Source organism: Loxodonta africana, chromosome 1 (assembly GCF_030014295.1).
Source record: "Loxodonta africana isolate mLoxAfr1 chromosome 1, mLoxAfr1.hap2, whole genome shotgun sequence".
Classification (NCBI taxonomy): Eukaryota; Metazoa; Chordata; class Mammalia; order Proboscidea; family Elephantidae; genus Loxodonta; species Loxodonta africana.
This window is the reverse complement of record NC_087342.1, coordinates 18,473,588-18,499,683: the sequence shown is the minus strand read 5'-3', so window position 1 is coordinate 18,499,683 and position 26,096 is coordinate 18,473,588. Positions and strand designations below refer to the sequence as shown.

At 47.8% G+C, this 26,096-nt stretch overlaps 3 protein-coding genes across 6 annotated transcripts; 2 read left to right on the top strand and 1 right to left on the bottom strand.

Annotated features, from left to right (window-relative positions):
* Nucleotides 1-110: 110 nt before the first annotated feature.
* PIGZ (phosphatidylinositol glycan anchor biosynthesis class Z) lies at nucleotides 111-11,278 on the top strand. Its single transcript, XM_064274987.1, has 3 exons — nucleotides 111-128; nucleotides 4,716-4,926; nucleotides 9,711-11,278. Exons 1-3 carry the CDS (start codon nucleotides 111-113, stop codon nucleotides 11,276-11,278), a joined length of 1,797 nt encoding a protein of 598 aa, XP_064131057.1.
* Nucleotides 11,279-16,399: 5,121 nt separating this feature from the next.
* Nucleotides 16,400-17,156, bottom strand: NCBP2AS2 (NCBP2 antisense 2 (head to head)). Of its 2 annotated transcripts, XM_010592880.3 has the most exons (2): nucleotides 16,843-17,152; nucleotides 16,400-16,685 (listed from the first exon to the last, which is right to left on the bottom strand). In XM_010592880.3, the coding sequence occupies exons 1-2, from the start codon at nucleotides 17,129-17,131 to the stop codon at nucleotides 16,639-16,641; spliced, it is 336 nt and encodes a 111-aa protein (XP_010591182.2). In that variant the 5' UTR covers nucleotides 17,132-17,152; the 3' UTR covers nucleotides 16,400-16,638. The 2 variants fall into 2 exon arrangements, with proteins under 2 accessions (XP_010591182.2, XP_064124823.1); XM_064268753.1 differs by having other exon boundaries at nucleotides 16,400-17,156.
* A 79-nt stretch (nucleotides 17,157-17,235) lies between these two features.
* Nucleotides 17,236-24,562, top strand: NCBP2 (nuclear cap binding protein subunit 2). Of its 3 annotated transcripts, none has more exons than XM_003412936.4 (4): nucleotides 17,236-17,391; nucleotides 20,590-20,771; nucleotides 23,604-23,742; nucleotides 24,314-24,562. In XM_003412936.4, exons 1-4 carry the CDS (start codon nucleotides 17,314-17,316, stop codon nucleotides 24,383-24,385), a joined length of 471 nt encoding a protein of 156 aa, XP_003412984.1. In that variant the 5' UTR covers nucleotides 17,236-17,313; the 3' UTR covers nucleotides 24,386-24,562. The 3 variants fall into 3 exon arrangements, with proteins under 3 accessions (XP_003412984.1, XP_064124700.1, XP_064124736.1); XM_064268630.1 differs by having other exon boundaries at nucleotides 17,321-17,434; XM_064268666.1 differs by having other exon boundaries at nucleotides 17,377-17,490.
* The last annotated feature ends 1,534 nt before the right edge of the window (nucleotides 24,563-26,096 follow it).

Below are 26,096 nucleotides of genomic sequence, written 5' to 3'. Positions count from 1 at the left end.
TCCAAAATGGTTGTACTATTTTGCATTCCCACCAGCAGTGCATAGTAGTTCCAATCTCCCCGCAGCCTCTCCAACATTTGTAATTTTCTATTTTTTGATTGGTGCCAGTAATGCCGGGGGGCAAGATGGTATCTCATCGTGGGTTTGATTTGCATTTCTCTAATGGCTAGTGATTGCAAGCATTCTGTCATGTGTTTGTTAACCACTTGAATGTCTTCTTTGGTGAAGTGTTTGTTTATACCCTTTGCCCATTTTTTGATTGGATTATTTGTGTTTTTGTTGTAGAGGTGTTGGATTTTCCTGTAGATTTTAGAGATTAGATATTTGTTGAATTTGTCATAGCCAAAATTTTTTTCCCAGTCTGTAGGTCCTCTTTTTACTCTTTTGGCAAAGTCTTTTGATGAGCATAAGTGTTTAATTTTTAGAAGATCCCAGTTATCTAGCTTATCTTCTGTTGTTTGTGTGTCGTTAGTTATGGTTTGTACCCTGTTAATGCCATGTTAGGGCCTCTAGCACTGACCCTATTTTTTCTCCTACGATCTTTAGAGTTTTTGGTTTTATATTAAGGTCTTTGATCCATTTCGAATTAGTTTTTGTGTATGGCGTGAGGTATGGGTCATGTTTCTTTTTTTTGCAGATGGTCATTATACCTCAAATTTTTAATATTATGGGCTTTATGGGCATCTCCAGGCTGTTCATAACCCGGGGACTGCCTGTATTTAAAATACTAAAGTCAAGACCTAATCACCGTGTTATTTCCGGAGGAGTGGCAAGCAGGTTGCCAGACTTGTTTTTCTGTTCTTCAGAGATGTGGCTGACACCCACATCTATCATACCACGGGCTCAGATTCTTGCTGATTTTTGAGTCAAGGAAAGAAGAATCCTCCTCAAGGGAATGAGATAAATTCCCAGTGTTACCCAAAGCAGGTCGTGCTTGGTGAGGCTTCTTGTCAATAAAAACACACTGAGAGTGTATAGCAAGGTGTATATGGGTTTTTGCGTGAGAGACTGACTTGATTTGTAAACTTTCACTTAAAGCACAATAAAAATTATATATATATAATAAAATTATATATACATATACATATACATATATATATATATGTATATATAAAACACACACACACCCCAAGGTGAGGAGGGAGAAATAGCATTTATCCCAAGTGTGCAGGAAAGGAGCAAGGAGGTGTATACCTCAAATCAAGCTCCCTGAACAAAAGGAGGCAGAACCTTTTAGACCATCTCTCACAAAGAACTACATGCAGATATTATGGACTACATAGGTTATCATGGCACACAGGCACATAAGACAAACTGCATTTTTTCTTGGGCATGTAGGCTAGTAAACTGGGTTTGACTGGCTTGAGCCACACCCAGCACTTTGAGGGCAAAGGACAGGAGGGGCAGGTGAGCAGCTCCTGGCAGCTTCAGCTATCATCAGCACCTTCTGAAAGGTAGGTTCTGAGGGCTGTGTGAAAGTTGGAGGGAGAGTGGAGACGGAGTTAATTTTTGTGGGAAGTGGGTGGGATCCCTTGGTGTTGGCACATTTTCAGACTGCAAGGAAGAGGTAGACTTGCTTGCCTGGGGGGTAGGAGCTGGTGAACAGAAAGGGCTACGAGACCCAGACTTGATTAGGGCACCCTAATCTTACTTGATTAGCAAATGTCATATTTAGACACTTCATCTCAAAGGAGAAATAAGAAAGTAACCAGAATATTCTGACAAAGCTCAGAAATGAATTTGGTGTCAATGCAGTAGCTTATGTATAAAAACAAAACAAAACCTGTTGTCAATGAGTTGATCCTATTGGACAGAGTAGAATTGCTTCATAGAGTTTCCAAGGAACGGCTGGTAGATTCGAACTGCCAAGCTTTTGGTTAGCAGCTGAGCTCTTAACCACTATACCACCAGGGCTTCAGCTTATGTGTACTTATTAGCAAGTTTCTAATAAGCTCATACAGCTTTTTTTGTTTTCTGCTTCTTTCCTTAACATTTGTTCATGTATGTATTGTGTAAATCGGCAGTCATAACTTTATCTTTTCTTGCCACTGTTCACTTAAATTCTCTGTGACTCTGGGGCTTTGTATGGTTTCCAATTTTTCACATATAGCTTTACCCAATTTATTATTTTTTTCCCAATTATTTCCTTAAGACAGTGGTTCTCAAGAGTTACCATGCACCAGAATCATCTTAAAAAAAAAAAAAAATCACCAGAAGGGCTTGTTAAAACACAAGGTGTCAGCCCCATGCACTAGAAAGCTAGAGTGTCTGATTCAATAGCTCTGGAGTGGGGCCCTAGAAATTAGATTTCTAACAACTTTCACCACCTTTGGATGTAATAGAACAAGATTGCCACGGAAAGGTAGGTTTATTACATTATCGTCAGGTTTCACCCTGGAGGAGAATAGTCTCCAGTATGGCTATGGTTTATGTACGTCTTTCTCCACTGCTCTACTTGCATCAAGTTTTGGCAGGTTTGTTTGTTTGCTAGTTATTAGGTATGTAGTCAGTCCTAAAATTTATTTCAATTTGCATCTCCTTCATTAGAACTGAGAATGTATCTCCAGGGTTATTCAGTCTTTGAATATTGTCTTAGTTATCTAGGGCAGCTATAACAGAAATGCCACGAGTGGATGGCTTTAACAAACGGAAATTTATTTTCTCACAGTTTAGGGGGCTAGAAGTCTGAATTCAGGGCCCTGGCTCTAGGGGAAGGCTTTCTGTCTCTGTCAGCTCTGGAGGAAGGTCCTTGTCTCTTCAGCTTCTGCTTCCTGGTTCCTTGGAAGTCTCCATGTGTCTTGGCACCTATCTTACCCCATCTCTCGTCTGCTTAGTTGTTTAATCTCTTATATATCTCTAAAGAGACTGACTCAAGATATACCGTTCACTAATCTTGCCTCATTAACATAACAAAGACAATCCATTCCCAAATGGGATTATAACCATGGGCATAGAGGCTAAGATTTACAATATATATTTTGGGGCAACACAATTCATAAGAGGTATATTTCTTGATATATACATTTTATAAGGAGCTCTGGTGGCACAGTGGTTAAGAGCTTGGCTGCTAATTGAAAGGCTGGTGGTTCGAACCTACCCAGTAGCACCAGAAAAGAAAGGCCTGGGGATCTGCTTTCAACTTTCGAAGAGTTTCAGCCTTGGAAACCCGATGGGGCAGTTCTACTCTGTCCTATAGTGTTGCTAGGAGTTGGAATTGACTTGATGGCAGTGGGTTTGGTTTGGTTTATAAATTTCATCCCCTTTTGGCCACTCTCACATCAAGATGTGGGTATCGCCATTATGAATAGCAGACAATGAAAAGGACAAGTCCCTTAACACCTGGCAGGGTCCAGCACCAGCTGGTGGTCTGCACAGAGCTGGGCTGGGGCTGCCCTTGCCCATCCTGACCAGTTCTCACCCTCCCTCCAGCCGCCCGGTGCCAGGTCCCCTGTGGCAGCAGGGCACCCAGGGTAGACTTCAAAAGCAAGCCATCCAGAACCAGAGGTTCCTTCAGGGCACCAAGTCCAAATGGGCTTTGAATAAATAAGATTAACCAACAATTGCCTAAATCCCTTTTTGTTAAAGATTTTTTTTTTAAATCTTTCTTAAAAAAGAAGGAAGGAAAATAGAGAGAGAGAGAGAGATTAAGGCCAGTTAAGACCAATATCAAGGTTCAAGATGTTGTCCAAACCAAGCCAAAGCCATTGCCTTCAAATCGATTCCAACTCATGGTGACCCCATGTGTTACGGAGTACAACTGCTCCACAGAATTTTCTTGGCTTTAATCTTTATGGAAGCAGATGCCTCTGGGTGGGTTGAAACCATCGACTTTTCAGTTAGAAGTCAAGCGCACACCATTTGTGCTACCCACGGACCATTCAGTATGTTTTAAGTGAAGCTAAATTCATGTGGTGGTGGTTTCATTTCCTTTCTCCCCTTGAAACCCACTCTCACCATGGGTGTCCCACTAGCTTCTCCAGACAGGGTGCAGATGAGAGAGCTCCGGAGACAGTAAGGGGAACTATCAGAAGAGCCTCCCAGAGAAACCCAGAAGCAGCGGGGTGGGGAGGCTGGAGAACACAGGCCAGGCTGAGCCACTGCCAAGTTGCTTCCATTCAGCATGGAAGCCAAGGGACAGAATTGCTTTCCAAAAATAGCCAAGTGGAGTCATCAGTGCCAAAGACCTAAAGCCAGCAAGCATGGTTGCCCTGCCTGGCCCTGCTGCAGGCCCTGGAGGGCAAAGCAGCTCAGCCCTCCACTCCTTTTGGACTGGACCCTGACTCTCTCCCTTCCTCTCAGAGGTCATCAGGAAGCCCCCCTTTCCTTGGACCAACATCACATGAGAAACCCCCGAGTCTAGGAACAGAAGTCAAGGAATGGGGACAGGGAAGGGCTGTGAAAAGGACAGCATGTCATGGAGGAAGGATTGTGGGTCTGGGGTTGGGCAGAGCTGGGTTCCAACCCCGGTTCCATCACTCATAGCTCTGAGATGCAGACAGGTTACTCAACAGAGACATCATTTTCTCCATCTGTAAATTGTGGCAAGGATTAAATGAGATATGGGTGTCAATTGCCTGGCACATAGCTGGCACTGGGTAAATAGCAGCTATTATTTTAATCATTATTACTGTATGTACACCCATCTTGAGTTTGTTTCAACAGCTGAACATATTATCATTCATGTTATAACAACTGACAAATGTTATCCTCTGCAGGTGCAGATGTGTGGCTCCAGAATAGCGTCTACGGCGGCTGAGAAGTCATTCCAGGCTCTCAGCCCAGTGTTTAAGCAGCAATTTGATCTGAAGATGGCAGCCAGGGCACTCTGGGGCAGCCTGAGCCTGCTCCGCGTGGTATGGTGTCTCCTTCCGCAGACAGGCTATGTGCACCCTGATGAGTTCTTCCAGTCACCTGAGGTTATGGCAGGTAAAGCTCTCCAGGGGCAATCAAGATGGGTTGCTCTCTGGGTATTGCGTGGGGAGGAAGAAGCATGTCTGTGCACATGGGCAGTAAATGCACAAGCAAAGCCGGAGCTTCTCTAGGATAAGACTTGGGAGTGGGGACTTCACACCTCCCTGAGTGATGGCACTGACCTCGTGAGCCCTGGCCCCTGACAGTTGCAATGGTTGTGTGGGTTTGGCATCTGCACAGCGTTTGTATTAATAGTTGCTGCCTGCTTGGGCCAACAGTATGAGTCATTCAGAAAGAAAGCTGCACTGGACTTCTCGGCGGAGGGATCTTAGAGTTGTGCATTCCCAATGGTTGAGGGAGCTTACACAAGGCTGTGGTCTCAAAAATTGTAGGTTGATGTGAAGGATGAGGGAGCTCAGACCCGGGATGCTCACTTTTTAGACCTTAACTGCCAAGGGAGTGTAGGGCACAGCATAAGGGTAGTTTTGGGGGCCTAGAAACTTTTCAGATGCTGTGAGCATGTAGCTTCCTCCTCATGGTTCAGTATGGCTGCTGGAGCTCCAGCCATCAAGTCTACTTTCCAGCCAACAGAAAGGAAATAGGTATGCCTGCTCCCTTTAAGATAATTTTTTGAAAGTCACATGGTTTTCTCCCACTTACATCCTGTCTTAGTTACACAATACCACAAGTGGATGGCTGTAACAAAAGAAATTTATTCTCTCACAGTCTAGGAGGTTACAAGTCCAAATTCAGGCCATCAGCTCCAGGAGAAGGCTTTCTCTCTCTGTTGGCTCTGGAGGAAGGTCCTTATCATCAATCTTCTTCTGGCCTAGATGCTTCTCAGCACAGGGACCCCAGGTCCAAAGGACATGCTATTCTCCTGGCTCTTGTTTCTTGGTGGTTGAGGTTCCCATGTCTCTCTGCTCACTTCTCTTTTATATCTCAGAAGAAACCGGCTCAAGACACACTTTAATCTTGTAGATGGAGTTCTGCCTCATTAATATAATTGCCTCTAATCCTACCTCATCAACATCATAGCAAGAAGATTTACAACACACAGGAAGATCACATCAGATGACAAAATGGTGGACAATCACACAATACTGGGAATCATGGCCTAGCCAAATTGATACACGTATTTTTGGGGGACACAATTCAATCCATGACACATCCCATTGGCAATAACACATCACATGACCACACCTAGATGCAAAGGAAGTTGAGAAATGTAGTCTTTATACCTAACCAACAGCCCAATTAAAGAGAGGGATTCTATGACTAAGGAAGAGGGGAGAATGGATATTGGGGTGTGTGAAAGTGCACTCTCTACTTCTCTTCTGGGTTCAATAATTCATTGCAATGGCCACACAGAACTCACAGACCATACTTCCAGATAAGTGGTTTATTAAGGAACAGGCTACAACTCAGGACCAGGATCAGGAAGCAGGTAGGCAAAGTTTCCCTTCTTCTGTGCAGGACAGCTCTCTTAGCTCCTCTTAGCCATGCGGGGGGCTCTTCTCAGCCTCCTGAGGACAGGCCTCCTCTCAGTCCCCTCAGGACAGGCCTCCTCTCAGTCCCCTCAGGACAGGCCTCCTCTGGGCCCCCTCAGGACAGGCTCCTCTGGGCCCCCTCAGGACAGGCCTCCTCTGGGCCCCCTCAGGACAGGCCTCCTCTGGGCCCCCTCAGGACAGGCCTCCTCTGGGCCCTCTCAGGACAGGCTCCTCTGGGCCCCCTCAGGACAGGCCTCCTCTGGGCCCCCTCAGGACAGGCCTCCTCTGGGCCCTCTCAGGACAGGCTCCTCTGGGCCCCCTCAGGACAGGCCTCCTCTGGGCCCCCTCAGGACAGGCCTCCTCTGGGCCCCCTCAGGACAGGCCTCCTCTGGGCCCCCTCAGGACAGGCCTCCTCTGGGCCCCCTCAGGACAGGCCTCCTCTGGGCCCCCTCAGGACAGGCCTCCTCTGGGCCCCCTCAGGACAGGCCTCCTCTGGGCCCTCTCAGGACAGGCCTCCTCTGGGCCCTCTCAAAACAGGCTCCTCTGGGCCCCCTCAGGACAGGCCTCCTCTGGGCCCCCTCAGGACAGGCCTCCTCTGGGCCCCCTCAGGACAGGCCTCCTTAGGACAGGCCTCCTTAGGACAGGCCTCCTCTGGGCCCCCTCAGGACAGGCCTCCTCTGGGCTCCCTCAGGACAGGCCTCCTTAGGACAGGCCTCCTCTGGGCCCCCTCAGGACAGGCCTCCTCTCAGTCCCCTCAGGACAGGCCTCCTCTGGGCCCCCTCAGAACAGGTTCCTCTGGGCCCCCTCAGGACAGGCCTCCTCTAGGCCCGGACATCTGTCACCACTGACTATCTCACAGAGCCCCTTCCAGGCCTGTTGCCTCTGGCTCTGCCACTCACTGGTTTGAGTGTTATTGCCCTTGCCCTTGTTACACTTCTTTTAGGAGGTTCCTTGCCTCCTCTCTCTCTCTTTTTCTCTTCTTCCTTCCTGCTGCTTCTGTCTTCAAAAACCTCTGTGCAGTTGGCTGCATATATACACAACTGCTTGTCAGTTTCAAGGTATGGTTCCTCCCAGGGGTGGGGGGAGCACAAACTGACAAATCCTCTCTCCCCACAGACACTTTATTTGCATAGTCAGCTACAGACACTTCATTTGCATAGTATATTGACCAATCCCTGCAAGGTGCACACCAATAACAGGGCAGGCCGCAGCCCAGGGACAGACAAAAAGTATCAAACCAAGTTGTTTATAGCTTACCCAAGAAATGCCAATCAACCTGGACAAAAGTAAGAAATCCTCTAGGGTAGAAAACTAAGGCAAAGGTAACTCCTCAGAGTTTAGGGGAAAGATCTCTCAAGCTGTTTTTCCAAAGAACCAAGGCAAAAGGCCACAATAAAGGAACTCATTTCACCACAGGGAGATACCCAGATATCTTTGCCACAGGGCTCAACAGATGGATTTGATTTTTAAGCTCAAAAGTCCAGTCTTCTTTTTCATATATATAAATTATATACATATATATATATGGAAAGCCTGGTGGCATAGTGGTTAAGTGTTATGGCTGCTAACCAAAAGGTGGGCAGTTTGAATCTACCAGGCTCTCCCTGGAAACTCTATGGGGCAGTTCTACTTCGTCCTATAGGGTCCATATGAGTTGGAACTGACTTGAGGGCAATGGGTTTGGTTTTATATATATATATATATATATGTAATTTTTTTTTTTTTAAACTTGAGCCAGTAGAAAGCAGCCAGATCGAGCTGTTCCTAGATTTTTTGTTTCCCTTTCGCCCTCTGACATAGATAAAATGGCCAAATGCTGGAGGACTGAGAAGGAGAAGCAAAGAGCTTGAGTCCCTGGTTGCAGAATTAGCTCTAAACAACCAGGAACGTTATCAAGGGTGAGATGTTGCAGACAGTGGCGCATGGAGCTGAGTTGCAGAAACTCAGAGTTTGTTTCCCTAAAGCCTCCCCCATCTCCACCCCTTTGAGCTCTGGGATATTGGGGCCCAGGGTTGCAGACCAGCCCTGGACAGCAAATTTTTTTTTAACTCCAAAAGTACTGCTTGAATACATTCTTATAAAAAAATTAAACTATCATAGAAAAAACGAAAATCCCCTTTGATCATAACCCTTGTTGCTCGTTCCCTTCCCCTATTCTCATGCCCCCTGCTCTTGATTGCAATCATTATCACCAGGATGGGTTTTTGAGTCTGAATTTTGAGACCTTAGAACTCTGAGAAGGATGGCGCCTCCCTCTGTCCCGCCCCATACACCCTGTCCGGGGCACACTGTCACCTCATCTCCCAGGCCTGGTTCCTCCTGCCCCATTTCACAAGGTGGGGCCTCTCATTTCTGCGCAGTGTAATGAATCACCACCGCACATTTAGCAGCTTAAAGACCCGCCCCCTTGTCCTGCACAGTCCTGGAGGCAGAAGTCTAGCACCACATGGCTGGGCTCTCTTTCTGCTCAGGATATCACAAGGCTGAAACGAAGCTATGGGCTGGGCTGTGTTCTTGTCTGGACGCTTCGGTGAAATCTGTTTCCAAGCTCGTTCTGGTTAGCAGAATTTAGTTCCTTGTGGCTGTGGAACTCAGGTCCCCTTTCCTTGCCTGCGGCTGCCTCAGCTCCTAGAGGTTGCCCAGGTTCTTGCCCATGGCCCCCTCCATCTTCAAGCCAGCAAGGACACACTGAATCCTCCTTGTGCTTAGGCCAGGCTCACCGGGTGATCTCCCTATTTTAAGGTGCCATATGACATAACCTAATTGTGGGAGAAAAAGCCACAGTGTTCACAGTCCCAGGGATCATGCAGGGTGTGTACACTAGGGGAAGGTGCCTGGGTGGTACAAATGGTTTGCACTAGTTACTTACCTAAAGGTTGGCACTTTGAACCCACCCAGTGGCACCCAGATTGTTGTTGTTGGGTGCCGTCAAGTCAATTTCAACTCATAGTGACCCCATGTGGCAGAGTAGAACTGCTCCATAGGGTTTCCTAGGCTGTAATCTTTACAGGAGCAGATCGCCAGGTCTTCCTCCCATGGAGCCTCCAACCTTTCAGTTAGCAGCCGAATGCTTAACCATTGTGCCACCAGGGTTCCTTATTCTGTGAAGCCTAGAAAACCCTATGGAGCAGTTCTAGCACGCAACACATGGGGTTGCCATGAGTCAGAATCAACTCGACAACAATGGACTTATTTTTTTGTTTTGTTTTGGTACATTGGGAGGTGGAAAATCTTGGAGGCCTTCCTAGAATCCCACCTCTCACATGCCCTGAGCTTGGTACTGGCTCACCCCTGCCTCTCTCTCTGCAGAAGACATCTTGGGCATGGAGGCCTCAAGGCCTTGGGAGTTTGGGCCCAGCAGCTCCTGCCGCACAGTGGTCTTCCCGCTGTTGACCTCCGGCTCTGCCTTCTGGCTGCTCAGGCTCTGGGAACAGCTGGGGCTGTGGCCTGGCCCACTGAGTGGCTACAAGCTGCTGGTAGGGCCCCGGCTCCTCCTCACCGCCCTTTCCTTTGCCCTGGACCGTGCCGTGTACCACCTGGCCCCACTGTGGGGAGCAGAGCGCTGGACCGCCCTGGTCCTCCTGGCTGGCTCCTACGTCACCCTGGTCTTCTACACAAGGACCTTCTCCAACGCCATTGAGGGACTGCTCTTCGCGTGGCTGCTGGTGCTGGTATCCCCCCGTGTAGCTGGGAACCCCACACCCAAGCGGCCTCCTTCAGGCCCCTGGTGGCACAGCTGGCTTCTTGGGGGTGTTGTGGCTGCTGGCTTCTTCAACCGGCCCACCTTTCTGGCTTTTGCTCTGGTCCCACTCTTCCTCTGGGGCGTGGGTGGAGCCCGGAACCCTGGCTTCAAGTCACTGGCCCACGAGGCCCTAGTGCTACTCCCAGGGGCGGCCCTCACTGCAGCGGGGTTTGTGGCCATAGACAGCTGGTACTTCTCCAGCCCACTGAGGGCCAGTACACTGGTCCTGACGCCTGCCAACTTCCTGCACTACAACCTGGACCCCCAGAACCTGGCGAGGCATGGCACGCATGTGCGGCTCACCCACCTGGTGGTCAACGGCTTCCTGCTCTTCGGGCCCCTGCACATCCAGGCCCTGCAGACTACGTGGCAGCAGCTGCAAGCTAGCCCCTGGGCCTTTGCACAGATGGGCTTCCTGAGGGCACTGGGTGCCCGGAGCCTGCTGACCAGCCACAGGTCTTATCTTCTTCTTCTCTACTTCACACCACTGGCCCTCCTGTCTGCCTTTAGCCACCAGGAGGCTCGGTTCCTAATCCCCCTCCTGGTACCCCTAGTCCTGCTTTGTAGTCGTCGGGCCCAGCCTGTGCCCTGGAAGGGCACCCTGGTCTTCTTCAATGCCCTCGGGGCCCTCTTCTTTGGCTGCCTGCACCAGGGAGGCCTAATACCTGGCCTGGGGCACCTGGAACAGGTAGTCCATGCACCTGTGCTTCCAGGCGTAAATACCCACTACACACTGCTCTTCGCCCACACCTACATGCCCCCCCGGCACCTCCTGCGCCTCCCAGGCCTGGGGTCACCCGTGGAAGTGGTAGACATGGCTGGAACGGAGGACAGGATCCTGTGCCAAGCCCTGAACAACTTCACCAGGCAGCCAGCCTGCCAGGCTGCTGGTGGGCCACGGCTCTGCCGCCTCTTTGTGGTAACCCCTGGCACCACCAGACCTGCCATGGAGAAGTGCGGCTTTCCCCTCAGGAATGAGATGCTCGTGTTTCCCCACCTGACCATGGAGGACCCCCCAGCCCTGTCCGCCCTGCTGAGTGAGGTGTGGAGGGACCACCTCAGCCTCCACATTGTGGAGCTGGGAGAAAAGCCTGATGCTGTGACAGAGCAGCCACTGCCCACAATTCAGCCATAGACTTTGCCTCTCCGTCTTCTGCAGGGGCAGCTGGGCTGGACAGGGCCCTTCCTTTCCTTTCCCTGCTACCATTCCCACTTCTGCCGCTCCTGGGCACCGCTCTTGGCTGCTCTGCCTTCTGGGTGAGCTGTTCCCTTTTCCTGCAGAGACCAAAGATCTGACCCATCACGGTCCTGATGCTGAAGTCATACAGGATCTCCATGTAACCAATGGCACCCAGAGTCTGTCTCTGCCCTGCTCCCTCCAGCCACTGTGATGTGTTAAATGTATCAGAGCGCCTGTTGGGAAAAGAGACCTCCCCTTGACCTTCCTTGATGCCTTACATCTGCGCATGACAGCCCGCCCGTTGGCCTACTCGATGCCTGGAAGGCAGTGTGGTAAAGTAGAGACAGCGTGTGACTCAGATGAAGGGGACTGAGTTCTAGTCCCTGGTCTGCCATTCTCTGGTAGTGTGACCTTGAGCAAGCCCCTTGTCCTCACCCAGTCTGTTTCCCAACTGCAGAGTGGGTCAACGGACCTCTGAGGTGTCTGTGGCTCCCCCTGGCATTCCTGGGTTCCACAGCCCATGGTCCCTGGCTGGGCGGGCGTGTCCCTCACAAAGCTCCTTAAGCAAGGATGTGGGGGTGTTTTGTACCTAAGGGGAGTCTGATGCCTGCTGTCTCAGTGTTTGGTTGTTACCAAAACAGATCATTCTGGATCTTTTCTCTTCACTCTTTTCTATCCTGTCCTTGACCGAGGCGGTGGGGACTCTCTAGCCATTTCTGCACCTCACCTTTTGAAAATCACCTTCCCAGGTTAGAAGCCCTGATGTTCCCTCCCCAGCAATGCTTCTGGGCCTCTCAGCCCTCCCCGCTAGGGACAGAGAAAGTGCAGGGCTCAGACGGGATCTGACGGTCCTGAAAGACAGCCTGGCTCTCCCAGGGGCCTTTTCTTAAGTGTGGCTGTCACTCTGCAAGCTCAGAGCCCCCCTCTCACCCCCCTCCCCCCATCTGAAACCTCTCTTCATGGGATGGAGAGCAAACTCCATGCCAAACCAATACCTGCTGCTCTGGTGGGAGCCACCATATCCCAGCAAGCTGCTCCCCACACGCGGGGTACTTCTACCCAGACCACAGGGAGCAGGAGCTGGACACTGCTAAGCCTGTCCTCACTCTCTCTCCCTCACCCCTACCATCCCAAATGTGAACACAAGGCACCCAGGCCATAGAGGAGGTCAGTGACCTGGAGGTCAGTGTGGAGCAGGAAACCAAATCTATGCAAATAACCAAACCCGAGCACACTGTTCTAGTTCTGCCTTCTGGCTAAAGCCCTGGGTCACCCTAAAACCACACCTCTCACAGGCGTCCTGCTCTGTGGCTGCTGCTTGGGTCCCACAGCCTTCTTATAACCCCAGTGCCACTGAGGAAAACCAAAGTCAGTGGTGTGCTGGTGAATACTGAACAGCCCACTCTCTGGGTTAAAAAAAAAAAAAATCCGATTTGTATCATTGGCCAATGTCCGTGGTGTAAACCTCCCACCGTGACCAAGTTCAAGCTGCCAACATGATGTCACTGAACTTGGCTTGGGACAAGATGCCATCGATCTGTTGTCATGAGCCAGTGTGAGCTGCTCTAGCACGCCACAGGATGGTTCCCTCCTGTGAACTCTATGGTACCGTTCATAACGCTACATTGTTCTATGCCGCCACGAACCTCTGATTCATCTTCATACCCCTAGTGCTTAACATCCTATATGGCATGTGCCGGGCACTTGTTTACTTTGCAGCCAAAGACGGCTTTCTGCACAACAGATAAAAGCCAACTGCCACCTTGGAGACACTCCAGACTCTGGGACCCCAAACTCTCCTCTGGGTGTCTTGGACTCTTGGTTCCCCTGCCCCAGTTGGGTCCACAACCTCAAAATTCCCTACAGGAATCGATGTAGCAGGAATCATGGTGGTCCCTGAGCTCTAATAAAAAAATGTATCTGTAAAGTGTTGGTATCCTCTCTCTGTAGTATGATGGGCCGAGCTGCTTCCCTCCTTCACCTGGCAGGGCTTGGAAGAGCTTGAAAAAGCATGCTGGGAGACTGCCACCACTGGAGGTGGCGGAGAGAAGTCTGTTTCTTCAGTCATAGAGGAACTGCTAGAATGGCAGGCCACTGCGGGGAGGGATGGCCCAAATCACCTTGGGCTGGAGCAGAAAGAAAGACCATATTTTCTGTGTGCTCTCAGATCCCTTTTACAAAAACAGAGAAAACATAGTCCTTGTACACTTCCTCCAGGGAAAATAAGGAACTGCCTCCTTCTCTTGCTTCCTTCCCTTCCAAGTGGCCAATTCGTCTGGAAGCTTCACTGCTTCCTGCACTGCTTCCCGCACTGGTCCCACCACTAAAAGACTCAACAGTGAGTGTGCTTGTTTATGCTGGGGGTGGGGCTGGGCTGGAGACTGCTAATACTCATCCAGAGACCAAAGAGGTCCTCAGACTCCAAGGAGAACCCCACATGCCCTGGAGAGGGAGGATCTGACAGCCCCTCAGACAGAAGGATGGGATGCCAGACCAGGACTTTGGTCATTAGCAGTGGGGAACCTCTGGCCTTGGAGAGTATTTAATTGCAGCATCTCTAATGGGAGACTGGAGGGTGAGATGCCACCTCATGCCAACTCACAAGAATAACTGACCATTAGAACAAGATAGTTTCTCCATTCTCAGGAGAAATAACTGTACTTATAGCCTGAAAGTATGTTCCTTTTAAACATGGATGGGGCAGGACCTTGAATACCTCCTTTGACCTTCTCAGGTCAAAGGAAATAGGGCTAATTTTGGCAATCTCCCCTCCACACTTGAGTGTTAAGTTCCTCCACCACCCTTACCTTTCAAATAGCCAGCGCTCTTAATAGCGATCCCTCTGCTTTCACTGACAGTCCCACTTTCAGTGGTTTATTTCTACTCTTTTTCAGGTATACTTTCAATCTATTCCTTATCTTTACGGTGAAATGTTTCCCAGTTTAGTTAACGCTCTTTGGATTATAAGTAATAGAACTAACCTGGGGGAGAAAAGCTTTTAGTGTAAGGATACTGTTTATCTCCCAGAATCTGGAGTTGTTTGATACTTGAAAAGGGCAGAACGAGGGTCCCTTGGCAGCAGACTTTTTGAGACTTTCTCTTTGGGTCATAGCCACTAACATGGTTCCCAGAAACTCTGTCTTGGGGCCAAATTCCTAGGCATTTGCATCCTATTGGTCCACCCTGAACCATCTCCTATGGCCAGGGAACAAAAACAAGGCTGTAGAAAATACACCCCATGGGCAGGCCAGGTAGTGCTCAGAGAAAAAAAGGACAGACAACTAGCCCAGTAGGTACAGGCAGCATTATTTCAGGGGTATCTTTTTGTACCTTGGAAAGCAATCGCACTGGGTCCACTTGCAGAGCTGGCCTGATGCAGCTTTGGGAGGGGATCTGTGGGAGAAGGTTCCATTGTCGGTTTCAGAGGTAGCAGTCCATGCCTCATCCCTTACTAATGAAGATAAGAAAGGTGGCCAGAAGGGTCCTTTTCTTAGGAAAAGTTTCCAGACTGACACTGATGCAGAAGAACTATAAAAATGAAAAGTAAACAGGGCTGCCTGCACAAAAACAATACTAATATAAAACATGGCTAGGACATGAACCAGAGACCTACATCATCCTGAGACCAGAAGAACTAGTTGGTGCCCGGCCACAACCGATGACTGCCCTGACAGGGAGCACAGCAGAGGACCCCTGAGGGAGCAGGAGATCAGTGGGATGCAGACCCCAAATCCTCATAAAAAGACCATACTTAATGGTCTGACTGAGACTAGAGGAATCCCGGCGGTCATGGTCCCCAAACCTTCTGTTGGCCCAGGACAGGAACCATTCCCGAAAACAACTCATCAGACATGAAAGGGACTGGACAGTGGGTAGGAGAGAGATGCTGATGAAGAGTGAGCTATTTGTATCAGGTGGACACTTGAGACTGTGTTGGCATCTCCTGTCTGGAGAGAGAATGGGAGGATAGAGAGAGTTGGAAGCTGGCAAAATTGTCATGAGAGACTGGAAGGGCTGACTCAGTAGGGGGAGAGCAAGTGGGAGTACAGAGTAAGGTGTATATAAACTTATATGTGACAGTTTGACCTGATTTGTAAACGTTCACCTGAAGCTCAATAAAAGTTAAAAAAAAAAAACAAAAAAACATGGCTAGGAAGCCTTTATGCCCCCATACTGTGTAACACCGTTTTTCAAAGAAGAACAGGGCCAGAGCTGAGGTAGGAAAATGGTAGCCCATAGCCATTTTGTTAGGCCTGAAGTAATAAAGGAGCCAGATTTCTCCTAGGAAACAAATAGGAGGTCCAGCACCACCAGGCCACAGTCCCACAGCGCAAAACTAGCTGACAGAGTAGCTGCTACCCCTCCAGATGGGTCAGGGGCTTTCCAGCTTCTGAGAGTCCCCTAAACATTCATTGCTTCACCCCTGCAAGCATGAGTTTGAACCCCCCAGGGTAGGTGTCTAGGACCTTTGCAGCTCACTCTCCCTGCCCGTCAGAAAAGCCAGGGTATAAATTGTCTGTCACCAGCTTAAAAGCCTTTCCTGTGGCTTCAAGCTTTCTAGATTGCATGATTAACTGTGTAGGCTAATTACAATCAAAATCAACCAGGTACCTCAGATGACAGGGCGTTTCTGTACAGAACAGATTTCCTAATCACGGGTTCATTAGCTGGACCATAATCTTTCTTAGTCTGTATCCCAGATACTCTAAAACGGGAACTAGGAACACAGGTAGTTTGTTCCCCGGTGGGCCATTATCCCAATGTCTGGTAGTGGTGGGTGGGTGGGGACATACGAGGTCAGGGTAAATGCTGCGTACATGGTGATTAAGGACAGAGGCCCTGGGGTCAATTGCCAGTGTTTACGTCCCCCCTCTGTAAGGCCTTGGACAACTTAAGTAATCACTTCCTTTTAAGAAAGTGATCGTAGGTAGTAAAGGAGGTATCTCACCCAGTGTGCAATTAGCAAGTGCCAAAACAGAGAAAGCACTCGGTATGTTAGCTATTATTACTATGAGCCTATACCCCCAGGATTCCTAATCCATCTTACCTGAGAAGTACCACACTCAGACTCATTAATCAGCTCACACATTTAATCAGAGAATTTGGCACCTGCAGGGCTGTCTTTTCATCGATGATCTTCCCCGCAAGTAGTGTTCTATCAGGGCAGAGGCAGCAGCATCCATCAAGAGTTCTGGTCCCGATTGCAGAGGACAAGCTCCCTTTCCGGCTGTGGTTCTGTCCACGGGTCTTTATCTCTGTCGGGCTCCAGAGTCTTTCTCCAGACTGTGCCTGAACGATCACTCGATTGCATAGCTTCAGAGAGATTGTCGGTTTGGTCTGGGTTCTCTAATGCGTATGACCTCTGTAGGCCGAGAATCGGAGTCAGGACTCGGAGCCGCGCTCAGTGCCCGCAATGACCCCGCAGCGCCGAGACCGATGTACAGCCCAGACCGAGGGCGGACGACCTCGGCCCAGCCCAGCCCGGTCTTAAGGGTCTGCGCCCGGGCCCTTCCGGCTACCTGGTGGTGACCCCGGGCGGTCCCGGAGGCCGCGGCGCAGTTCTTGTTTGAAGGCGTCTCTGAAGCGGGCAGCGCGCCGGGCCGCCTCCTTACCGCGCAGCTGGGCCTGCAACAGCGCGAAGGCCGTGAGCTGTGCCGCACGCCGGATGGGCCACGACTCCGAGAGACGCTCCACCAGCTGCGAGCTGTGCAGCAGAGCTGCAAGCAGCCGCCGAAACACCATCCTCTCCGCAGCTCCCCGGAACCCGGGGCACGTGGCTCTGGCCTTCCGATCGGCGGCGCCCCACATCGGACCGGGTCTGCGCCCGCGCCGCCTGATGACGACACTGCCGCGCTCGGATTGGGCCCAAGCATTCCCGCTCTCTCTGCTTCCGGCGGCCGCCTTCGCGCGTTTCCGGTTCCGCCGCCGGTGTCGCCGCCGCCGTTTCATTGTTCTCGCAGTTGCGGCGTCGCCGTCCACCTCTTTGCGCTATGTCCGGTGGCCTCCTGAAGGCGCTGCGCAGTGACTCCTACGTAGAGCTGAGCCAGTACCGGGATCAGCACTTCCGGGTGAGGGAGACCGGGCCGCCCAAGGGCCGAACGCTGAGAAACGGTTTGCTCTAATCTCATTGTGTCGTCTCTCATCCTGCTCGTGTCGCGAGAAGCGAAGTGAGGCCGCAGTGCTGCCCGGGGAAGCAGGGAATGGGTACTGGGCGGGTGTTTGTATTTCACTGAAGCCAGTTCCTGTCTAAAAAGGGAGTTTGGGGCTCGCTTTCTCATTCCCTTGCAGCCCTCCGTGTACCCGGGCCAGTGCAGGAGTGTTCAGGCAGTAGTAGTGGTGACGGCGGCAGTAGTAGTAGTAGTAGTGGTAGTAGCAGCAGCCGGCAGGGGTGGTTCTCATTTTCAGGGCCTGTGCCTCGGGGAGGTGGTTTTGAGATCAGGGGCAGGGCTGTCCGTTTGACTCCGGAGTATGTGGAGGCGCGCCTTCCTTACCCGGCTACCAGGGCTTGCTTTTCAAAATGCGATGAGGGAAACAATAGCCTTTGGCGCTTTGACTCCTTTTCTTTGCCTGTAGGAAGGTTCTACCATGTTCTGCGCTTTGGATGGGAGTTGAGCCCTGCCCGAACCCTAGGGATGGGGAGGTGGACCAGCCAAGCTGGGCACTTAGAGGATGTCTGGGTGTCAAGATCAGAGAACTGCTGAATTTTAAAAGAGGAAATTTTTAGTTTAGGCTATGTCAGGAGATTTGTGAAAGAGAAGAAGGCTGCAGAATTTAGCTGCATTCTCATTGTGGGCTTTTCGGTATTAGGAATGGCAGGTATGGGGTGCCGGGAATAATTAGGAGACGGTTTCATTAATCCAGTTATTTAGGTTTTCATTGGGTTTATTGGGTGCTGTTAGGAAACCTGCTAAGCCATAGAGAGAGAGGAGAAGTCAGTTTCTGCACCCTAAACTTTAATGAGCCTCTAGTAGGGATTGTAAATGGAAGCAAGTCATCGTAATTCAGAGCAGAAATGGTGAGCACAAACGCAGGGGTTGTGAGGATTCAGAAGAGGGATAACAATTTGTGACTGGGAAGAAAGGGGCAGAAAGGTATGAGAGAGCAGCATGGAGAATGTGTACAATGTGTTCGTAGGGCAGGGAAAAGGAACTTTTGTTTGAGGCTAAACCGACGAGGATCTTAAATTCATTCACTCAGCCAACAGCGAGGGGAAACCCTGGTGGTGTAGTGGTTGAGTGCTACAGCTGCTAACCAAGAGGTTAGCAGCCGTAGTTCAAATCCGCAGTTCAAATCCGCCAGGCACTGCTTGGAAACTCTATGGGGCAGTTCTACTCTGTCCTCTAGGGTCACTGTGAGTCGGAATCGACTTGACAGCAGTGGGTTTGGTTTTTGGTTTTATGTGCGAGGCATGATTTCACTTCTTCCACTTTTACAGTTCTTGTTACCTTAGAAAGTTCCACATCGTAACCATCTTGAATTTAGACCATCCTGCAAGGTGCAGACTGAAAGGATTAGACTTTTGCTATTATTCATCTCTGCAATTTAAAGCTTGAAGTTCAGTACTGTCATGCAGAATTGCTAGTGTTCCCTGAAAGGAATCCACATTCATATCATACCTTAAGCAAGCACTTAGACCACAGCTGTCTTAAGCCACAGGCTGGCTGTTGGGACATCTCTTACGTGTATGAGAAGAGTGAAACTGCCTCCTGACCATGATTTTAACAAATCAGTAACAGCAGTAATAAAAAGTTAATCCACATTCCCTGATGTCTCATTCCAGAGCTTTGAGAACCTATCGTTAACAAAGAACGCCTGTTCCCTTGTGGATTTTCTAAAGCAGTGTGGGACTGAGGACTAGACTAGGCTTGAATTGCAGTTGTAACTGCTGAGTAGCTCTGGGACTGGGACAGGTTACTGACTTTTTCCTCACGTGTAAAGTGAGGATAATCAGTTAGGACCTACCTCATACAGTTGTTCTAAGGATTAGGTGAGATGGCATACATTAAGTCTGACTTGCAGTCCCTTGATTCTCCCCACAGGTAGAAACAGTTATCAGTTCATGCTTTTAAAAAATACAATTTGGAGCATACGCTTCACACCGTCCTGCATTCCATCTGGGAGGTGTTCCCTGTCCCTGCATGGAGATGTACAGGTTTATTGGCACAGCATGGTTTTATATCAGTGTGCTGTAATTAATTTAATCAGTTTCCTTTGGATGGTTTCACTGTTTCTCTAATCTGCCACTGCTTGTGATCACACGAGACCTTTTACTTTGCACACTGTGCTGCAAAACACTCGGAGACGAATAATGCAAGGTCGTATTCTCAGAGTGAGGGAAACTGGACCACCATGACACATGCAGGGCTCCTGGGAAAGTGCTGTGGGGCTCAGTATGAGTTTACTCAGCTACCGCTTTCCAAGCTGGAATGCCACTGTTAGGTGTAAGAAGGGTCATCTTAAATCCAAACTCAGTATATGCTTCATGTTAGAGCCTTACCTGGGTCAGGAGGGCCTGAGAGCAGGTCAGCTGGTAGGCCTTCTATTAATCAAGCATCTGTCCTCCCCAGTGTGGAAGCTGGAAGAGAACGCCCACAGACGGCCACACTGGTTTCTGTGAAGTCCTCTAAGTTACCACATCTAGCCCACGATGAGCCATCTTGTTCCCAGGGGTTGTCAGGTGTTTCTGTGGAAACCCAGTTACACTTCTGTCTCTGGCTTTATCCTATCTTCCAAATTAGGAAGTCCATCAAGAATGTGAGATGGCTTTTGTTTTTAGTGATCACTACATGCTCTCCTAACTCAGAGAAAACCATATAAGCATGTAAACCATCTAAGCAATTGTTGTTTTTGAATGGTCTCTATGGGAGCATTTCAAGGAAACCCTAATCTTTGGAAACCCATTTACTTTTCAATACAAAGGATAAAAGAACCCTTCTTGATATATTGACCCAGGGTCCAGAATTTAAACTTGGGCAACTAGAGAAGGATACGGTGCTGAGGTACAGGAGAAGGCTAGTTGCCTGCAGTGTAACTTGCCAGCCTTGACCCTATGCTAAAAGCAGCCTGGACCTTGCATAAGTGCTTCGTAGAATGCAACTCCCTCCCCTCCTTTTTTTTTTTTTCCTAACAAGAGATTTGTGGTAGATTGGCATGAGAGAAACTGATTCCAAATCAAAATTAATGCAAGTTTTTACGATACTTAGGGCCCCTAAGCAGGACCATTTTCAGGTTTTATTGCCTAACTTTTTCTCTATTTGAAATCCTAGGGTGACAATGAAGAACAAGAAAAATTACTGAAGAAAAGCTGTACGCTCTATGTCGGAAATCTTTCCTTTTACACCACGGAAGAACAAATCTATGAACTCTTCAGTAAAAGTGGTGACATAAAGAAAATCATTATGGGCTTGGATAAAATGAAAAAGACAGCATGTGGCTTCTGTTTTGTGGAGTATCCTTCCCGTATGCCTGATGTAGCTGCTGAATCGGGGTTCAGCCGAGTGGGTGGCTGCCTGTTTAGTGGGTTAGGTTATTAGCATCCCCATGCTTAACCGCTGTCTCCTTCCCTCACCTACTTCCTACCTTCTCTCTCGTGTCCATGCTCCTAAGTTGTGAAAGCTGGTAACGTTTACATTCTCCTCTGTAACCCAGGCTTTGTTTATGGTTGACTCTTTCAAGAAAAAGGATCTTTTGAGACTGTATGCCCATGGTGTTTTAAACAAAAAAAGGCCCCAAAAGGTAGTGAAAATAAAATCCCGGTACAACTCCAAATCCCTAAGTCTCTTCTCCGAGAGACGGCCAGTTACCAGCTTCTGGGGTGTCCTTCCAGAAATAATCTCGTGGATGGAAAAGTAGCATACTGCATGCACTGTTTTTTTCTTCCCCCTCGTACACCAATGTTAGAGATTGTTCCATGTCAACGTCTGTAGGTCTCCTTTTGTTTTTTAAATGGCTGTATAGTATTTCATTATGTAGACTTATATGGATTGAATTTATAGATGAAAACCAAAACCATATTCTATTCCTTTATTTTCTTCCCGGAAACTGTAAATATTGGGCCTCTTGGATTTATCCTTTGAGTCTTTTTACTAGTGTTTTTTGGTCATTTTGTTTTATATTCTCAGAAATTTCCCAGACCTGATCTAACGTGTCTGTTGAAAAAAAATTTTTTCTGTGCTTTTAATTATGTTTCTTCAGGTCTCAGTTCTGCTTGGTTTTCTTTTTTTTTTTTGCGGTGGGGGGGGCGGTATATTTTACACTATAACTGTCCTCAAATGGCTGATTCTTGGTTTCCCGTTTGAAAATTAGGGAAGAGAGCTGACTCTGACCTGTGCAGGACTTCTCTCTCAAGTTGTTGGCTTGCCTTGGGGTATAAGGGTTTCCCATATACTAGAATGAAAAGGGATTTTACTTTAGTCTGCTAGTATCAAAGACACTGCCCTAGTTCCTCTGGACTGTTCATTAAGAATTGTTTTGTTTTTATTTGTTTGGGCTAAATAACACTCTTGCTTACAGGTCGTCTTCCCACATAGAGAGACCTTGGATTAAATTCTATTTGCAGCCTTGCTTCTTACTCAACTTTGAATTAAGAGTCTCCTGGGATTGCTGTCTCCTACTTCTGTAAGCCTCGTCCAGAATATTCCAAACTGTGACTTTGTTTCATCCAGTAGCTCTCTTCCATCAGCTTTGATTTTCTTTTCTGCTGATGGCCTCTTCCAGTCTCTGGGTTTATGTTCCTTTTTTCTGTTTTCATGGAGGTCTTGAAAAGTACAGAAATTGTGCTCAGTGTATCACGGGGAACCTGAAGCCCTATTCCCCAATTTGGGTTTTGGTATCTGATTTCTGGGCTTGGCAAGCTTCTTCCATTCTTCCTCCAGACATAAGGGACCAGATTGCCCAAGTTTTGCTTTTGCCTCTGGTTCAATAGCATAAAATGCTTCACAAGGGCCAAGGAGAACAATGGGAGGAAAAGGCTTAAGAAAATCCGTGCAATAAATAATCAGTCTGAACATTTTATGATTTGTTTGTATTTACAGAGTGAAAACCAGAGTGGTTATACACTTGCCTTCTAGGTCAGAGATCAACAGTTATAATGGCCAGTGCCTGAGAGGCCGCTGTTGCCAGCTCGTTTTTGCTCACGATTTGTCTTTCCAGCTTTCATTTTAAAAATTCAGCAAAAAACTATTGAATGTCTGCTATTGCTAGGCATTATGTAGGTGCTAGATACTGAAATTTTTGCAAGTGTTTACTTCTGGAATTAAAAACAAGAAAAAAAACCTAGATCTGCATTTTCTAAACCTGGCTGATAATCATAATTGCTTACAGAGACTTTTAAAAATACCACCTTCATGACATTTAGTAGATCTGATACAGTAGGCTTGGGAACTACTAACCTGGGTGATAACTTTGAGTCTTTCCTTCTAATGAAAGGCAGTGGCCACTTTATCTGCACCGTGACCTTTTATTAAGATTGCTCTTGAATATTGTTGTTAGATGCTGTTGGGTCAGCTTTGACTCATGGTGACCTCAGTACAACATAATGAGACACTGGCCAGCCCTGTGCCGTCCTCGTGATCATCCCAGTCTGGATGTCACTGTTTCCTTGGATAAGGCTGTGTGCAGTGTGGCCTCAACTGCACTGAACACATTTGCACATCAGACTATGGGAGGACTGGGACCAAATAATTGTTAACAAGACTATCCAGCAAGTCATGATCGATATAAACCGAGCCCCACTGCTGTCAAGCCCATTCCGACTCATGGCGACCGTAAAGAACACAGCTGAAATGCCCCATCGAATTTCCAAGGCTGTAAATCTTTACAGAAGCAGACCACCACATCCTTCTCCCATAGAGCAGCTGGTGGGTTTGGACCGACCTTTAGGTTAGCAGTTGAGCACTTCTACCGCTGTGCCACCAGGGCTCCGTATGCTCAATAAAAAAGAAAAAAAAAAACATTGCCATTGAGTCAATTCCAACTCAGTGACCCTATAGGACAGTAGAACTGCCCCATAGGGTTCCTACGGAATGGCTGCTGGATTCGAACTGCCAACCTTTTAGTAGCTGAGCACTTAACCACTGTGCCACCAGGGCTCCATGATTAATACAGCCATGTATAAATTCAATATCATAAATGCCTCTGGACCTCAAGGTAGGCCTGTGGAGGCCCAATTGTCTTTGGACTCCATCTGGCTGGATTTGTTTTTCGTACTTTCTTACAGCTCAGCGTCATTTCAATGTTACTGTCTTTCCAGTTACGTTTATAGTGCTCCTTAATAATTCAGATACTATTCAAGGCCGGATGCAGAAAATGCCATGCGCTACATAAACGGGACTCGCCTGGATGACCGGATCATTCGCACAGACTGGGACGCAGGCTTTAAGGAGGGCAGGCAGTATGGCCGGGGGCGCTCCGGGGGCCAGGTAAGCAGGACAGGTCTCTGGCTTAGCCCTCGTCTGGGTTTCTAGTCACACCAACCCGTGTTTTGTCACTTTGTGTTTACTCAATACAAATAACTTTGTGTCTGTAACCCTGGCTTTATGTGCATTTGAAAACCACCCATTGGGATTGATGAATTATTTTCTTAAGCCATGAAATGGTATACCCTCTACCTTCGCACAAGCAGTGATTATTGAATCTCTACCAGGGGCTAGGTATTTTTCCACCTGCAAGTGTCTAGGACAAAAGCAAAACGCATTGAAATGAGTTTCAAGTTTTCGTTTTAAAATAAAGGGCTTAATTGAAGTACATATTCTTCAGAATGTGCTATTTTTGAGCACTGGTGAATATGAGCCTACTCTTCGGTAAAAAATCATTGGGCTGTCTTGGATAATCTTGCAAGGCAGCTGAGCTTTATATCAGTTGCTCGAAAAAAGTTAAATCTGGCTGGAATGCTCACATTCTATGTCTGAAAGCCTTAACTGTGACATCTTTGTGAGAATCCTCGTTCTGACACCAGTCTTCTCTGTTCTCTAACTTGTGTCTTCAATGAAGGTACGAGATGAGTATCGGCAGGACTACGATGCTGGGAGAGGTGGCTATGGAAAACTGGCACAAAACCAGTGAGTGAGGAGAGTCCCGTTGGTGAAACTCACCCCTGGCCTATGGAATTTGTTGGCGAGCAGTAGCGGGAGTCTGCAAACCAGCCCGCTTTTACCAAGTTTTGATCAGTGTCTCTACTGAGTTGGATGCTTCTTCCTGGTTTCCTGTCTGAAAATTATTAAAAGACAGAATCCAAAAGAATGCCTTGCATTTTAGTCTTAGAGTCTTGGCCACGTTTCAGGTCAGCAGGATGGTTTTCTGTTACTGGGTCAAAAATTGTGTTCCTTGGAGACAAATTACATCTATAGTTGATTCATCTGTCAGCCAAAAACATCACACTTTTTTTTAGGAAGCCTGGAAAAAAATTTAAATTTGTTTTACCATGTTTGAGCCTAAGCAGGTTTACAGTTTATATTGGGGTCTGGAATTGTTTTAAGTTTGCTTGAGTTTAAAATGGGGTTTTGCTATGTTGTATAGCGTCACTCTAAATTAGGAATAGATTTTAAACAAATGAATGTTTTCTGTGTTAAATTCTAACCTCTGAAAGCACACTTAGAAGTCAGGGGAAGGTCTAATAGTTGGTGCAGAAGTAAGCCTTGGGCAATCCCAGGAGACACTACCTGCTTTCACGCTGATGTGTGTGGTCCATCAAGAAATCCAGGTGCAGGACTTGAAGGATTTGTTGAACACATTTTCCAGAAGATGCAAATGTTTTACCAAAAGCTAAAGAAAGCAAGACTGTAGGTTACGAGAATCTCAGATACTCTGAGGGGGTACCTGTCACAGCGGGAAATGGGATGAAGTACCAAGGGAACACGAGTGAAATGAAAACAATGCCTCGAAAATATGCAGGCTGCTGTCAGGGCCATCAGCTTTATAATTCTCATTTTCAGAGTCATCTTGGGAATGGAGTAGGTTTAAAGAAGTACTTGAAGATCAAGAAGATGCTTAACAAAAACAAGCAGACAAGCTTCCCGCAGGAAATATCCGTTTGAACCAATTCTTACTGAAGTCTTTTGTTTCCATGGCGAGTTGTCCTGAGGTGCAGAGCCTTAAGCTGATGGTCTCTACAGAGATGGGAGTCTAGAGAATTTATTCTGCATTTGTAAGGCAAGAGGTGATTAATACTCCATACGAGCTGTTTAATGCTAGTCCAGTATGATTTTCCCTGATAAACAAGTGAAGTTTTTTTCATCTGGCAACAAAGTATCTTCTAACTTGCAGTGGTTTTTGAAAGTTGGGGCTGAGAGTACCTTAATGTGAATATCTTTCATGTTATAGTAAGTAACTAGGTTTTCTCATTAAATTCAGATTGGTTATTTGAATTTTTAAGAGTTGTAACTAGTTGTAAGAGCTTAAGAAGAAACTTAAGGATATGCTACTCATTTTTCTAGTTTCTTTCTACGCTGTAGTTTCAGCTAATATATTTTATATTCTTTTGTAGTAAAACGTAACTCAGATCTCTGCCCGCCTTAAAACCACAAACAGTGGTTCCTATTTGAATTGTCTCTTCTGTGACAGGTCACCTTTCAATAAAGTTGGACCAACTTATCGTTGTGTCTGTTTATTTATAAAGCGGGCTGTTGAAGCTCCCTTAGTCTGCAATGTCTGTGAATAAGCTCTGGGAGAAATCTGAACATTGTGCACAATTTGCATGTCCGTTTTAAATTTGACAATTCGAGCTAGCTATGGCTTCATAAAAAGAGCCCTGGTGGCACAGTGGTTAGGAGCTCGG

Coding starts and splice junctions, on each gene's coding strand:
- NCBP2 (XM_003412936.4), top strand. CDS start 17,314: ATGTCCGGTGGCCTCCTGAAGGCGCTGCGCAGTGACTCCTACGTAGAG. Junction 20,772..23,603: donor TGTGGCTTCTGTTTTGTGGA/GTATCCTTCCCG, acceptor TTAATAATTCAG/ATACTATTCAAGGCCGGATG. Junction 23,743..24,313: donor GGGGGCGCTCCGGGGGCCAG/GTAAGCAGGACA, acceptor TCTTCAATGAAG/GTACGAGATGAGTATCGGCA.
- PIGZ (XM_064274987.1), top strand. Junction 4,927..9,710: donor GTCACCTGAGGTTATGGCAG/GTAAAGCTCTCC, acceptor CTCTCTCTGCAG/AAGACATCTTGGGCATGGAG.
- NCBP2AS2 (XM_010592880.3), bottom strand. CDS start 17,131: ATGTGGGGCGCCGCCGATCGGAAGGCCAGAGCCACGTGCCCCGGGTTC. Junction 16,686..16,842: donor CCGCCCGGGGTCACCACCAG/GTAGCCGGAAGG, acceptor CTCGGCCTACAG/AGGTCATACGCATTAGAGAA.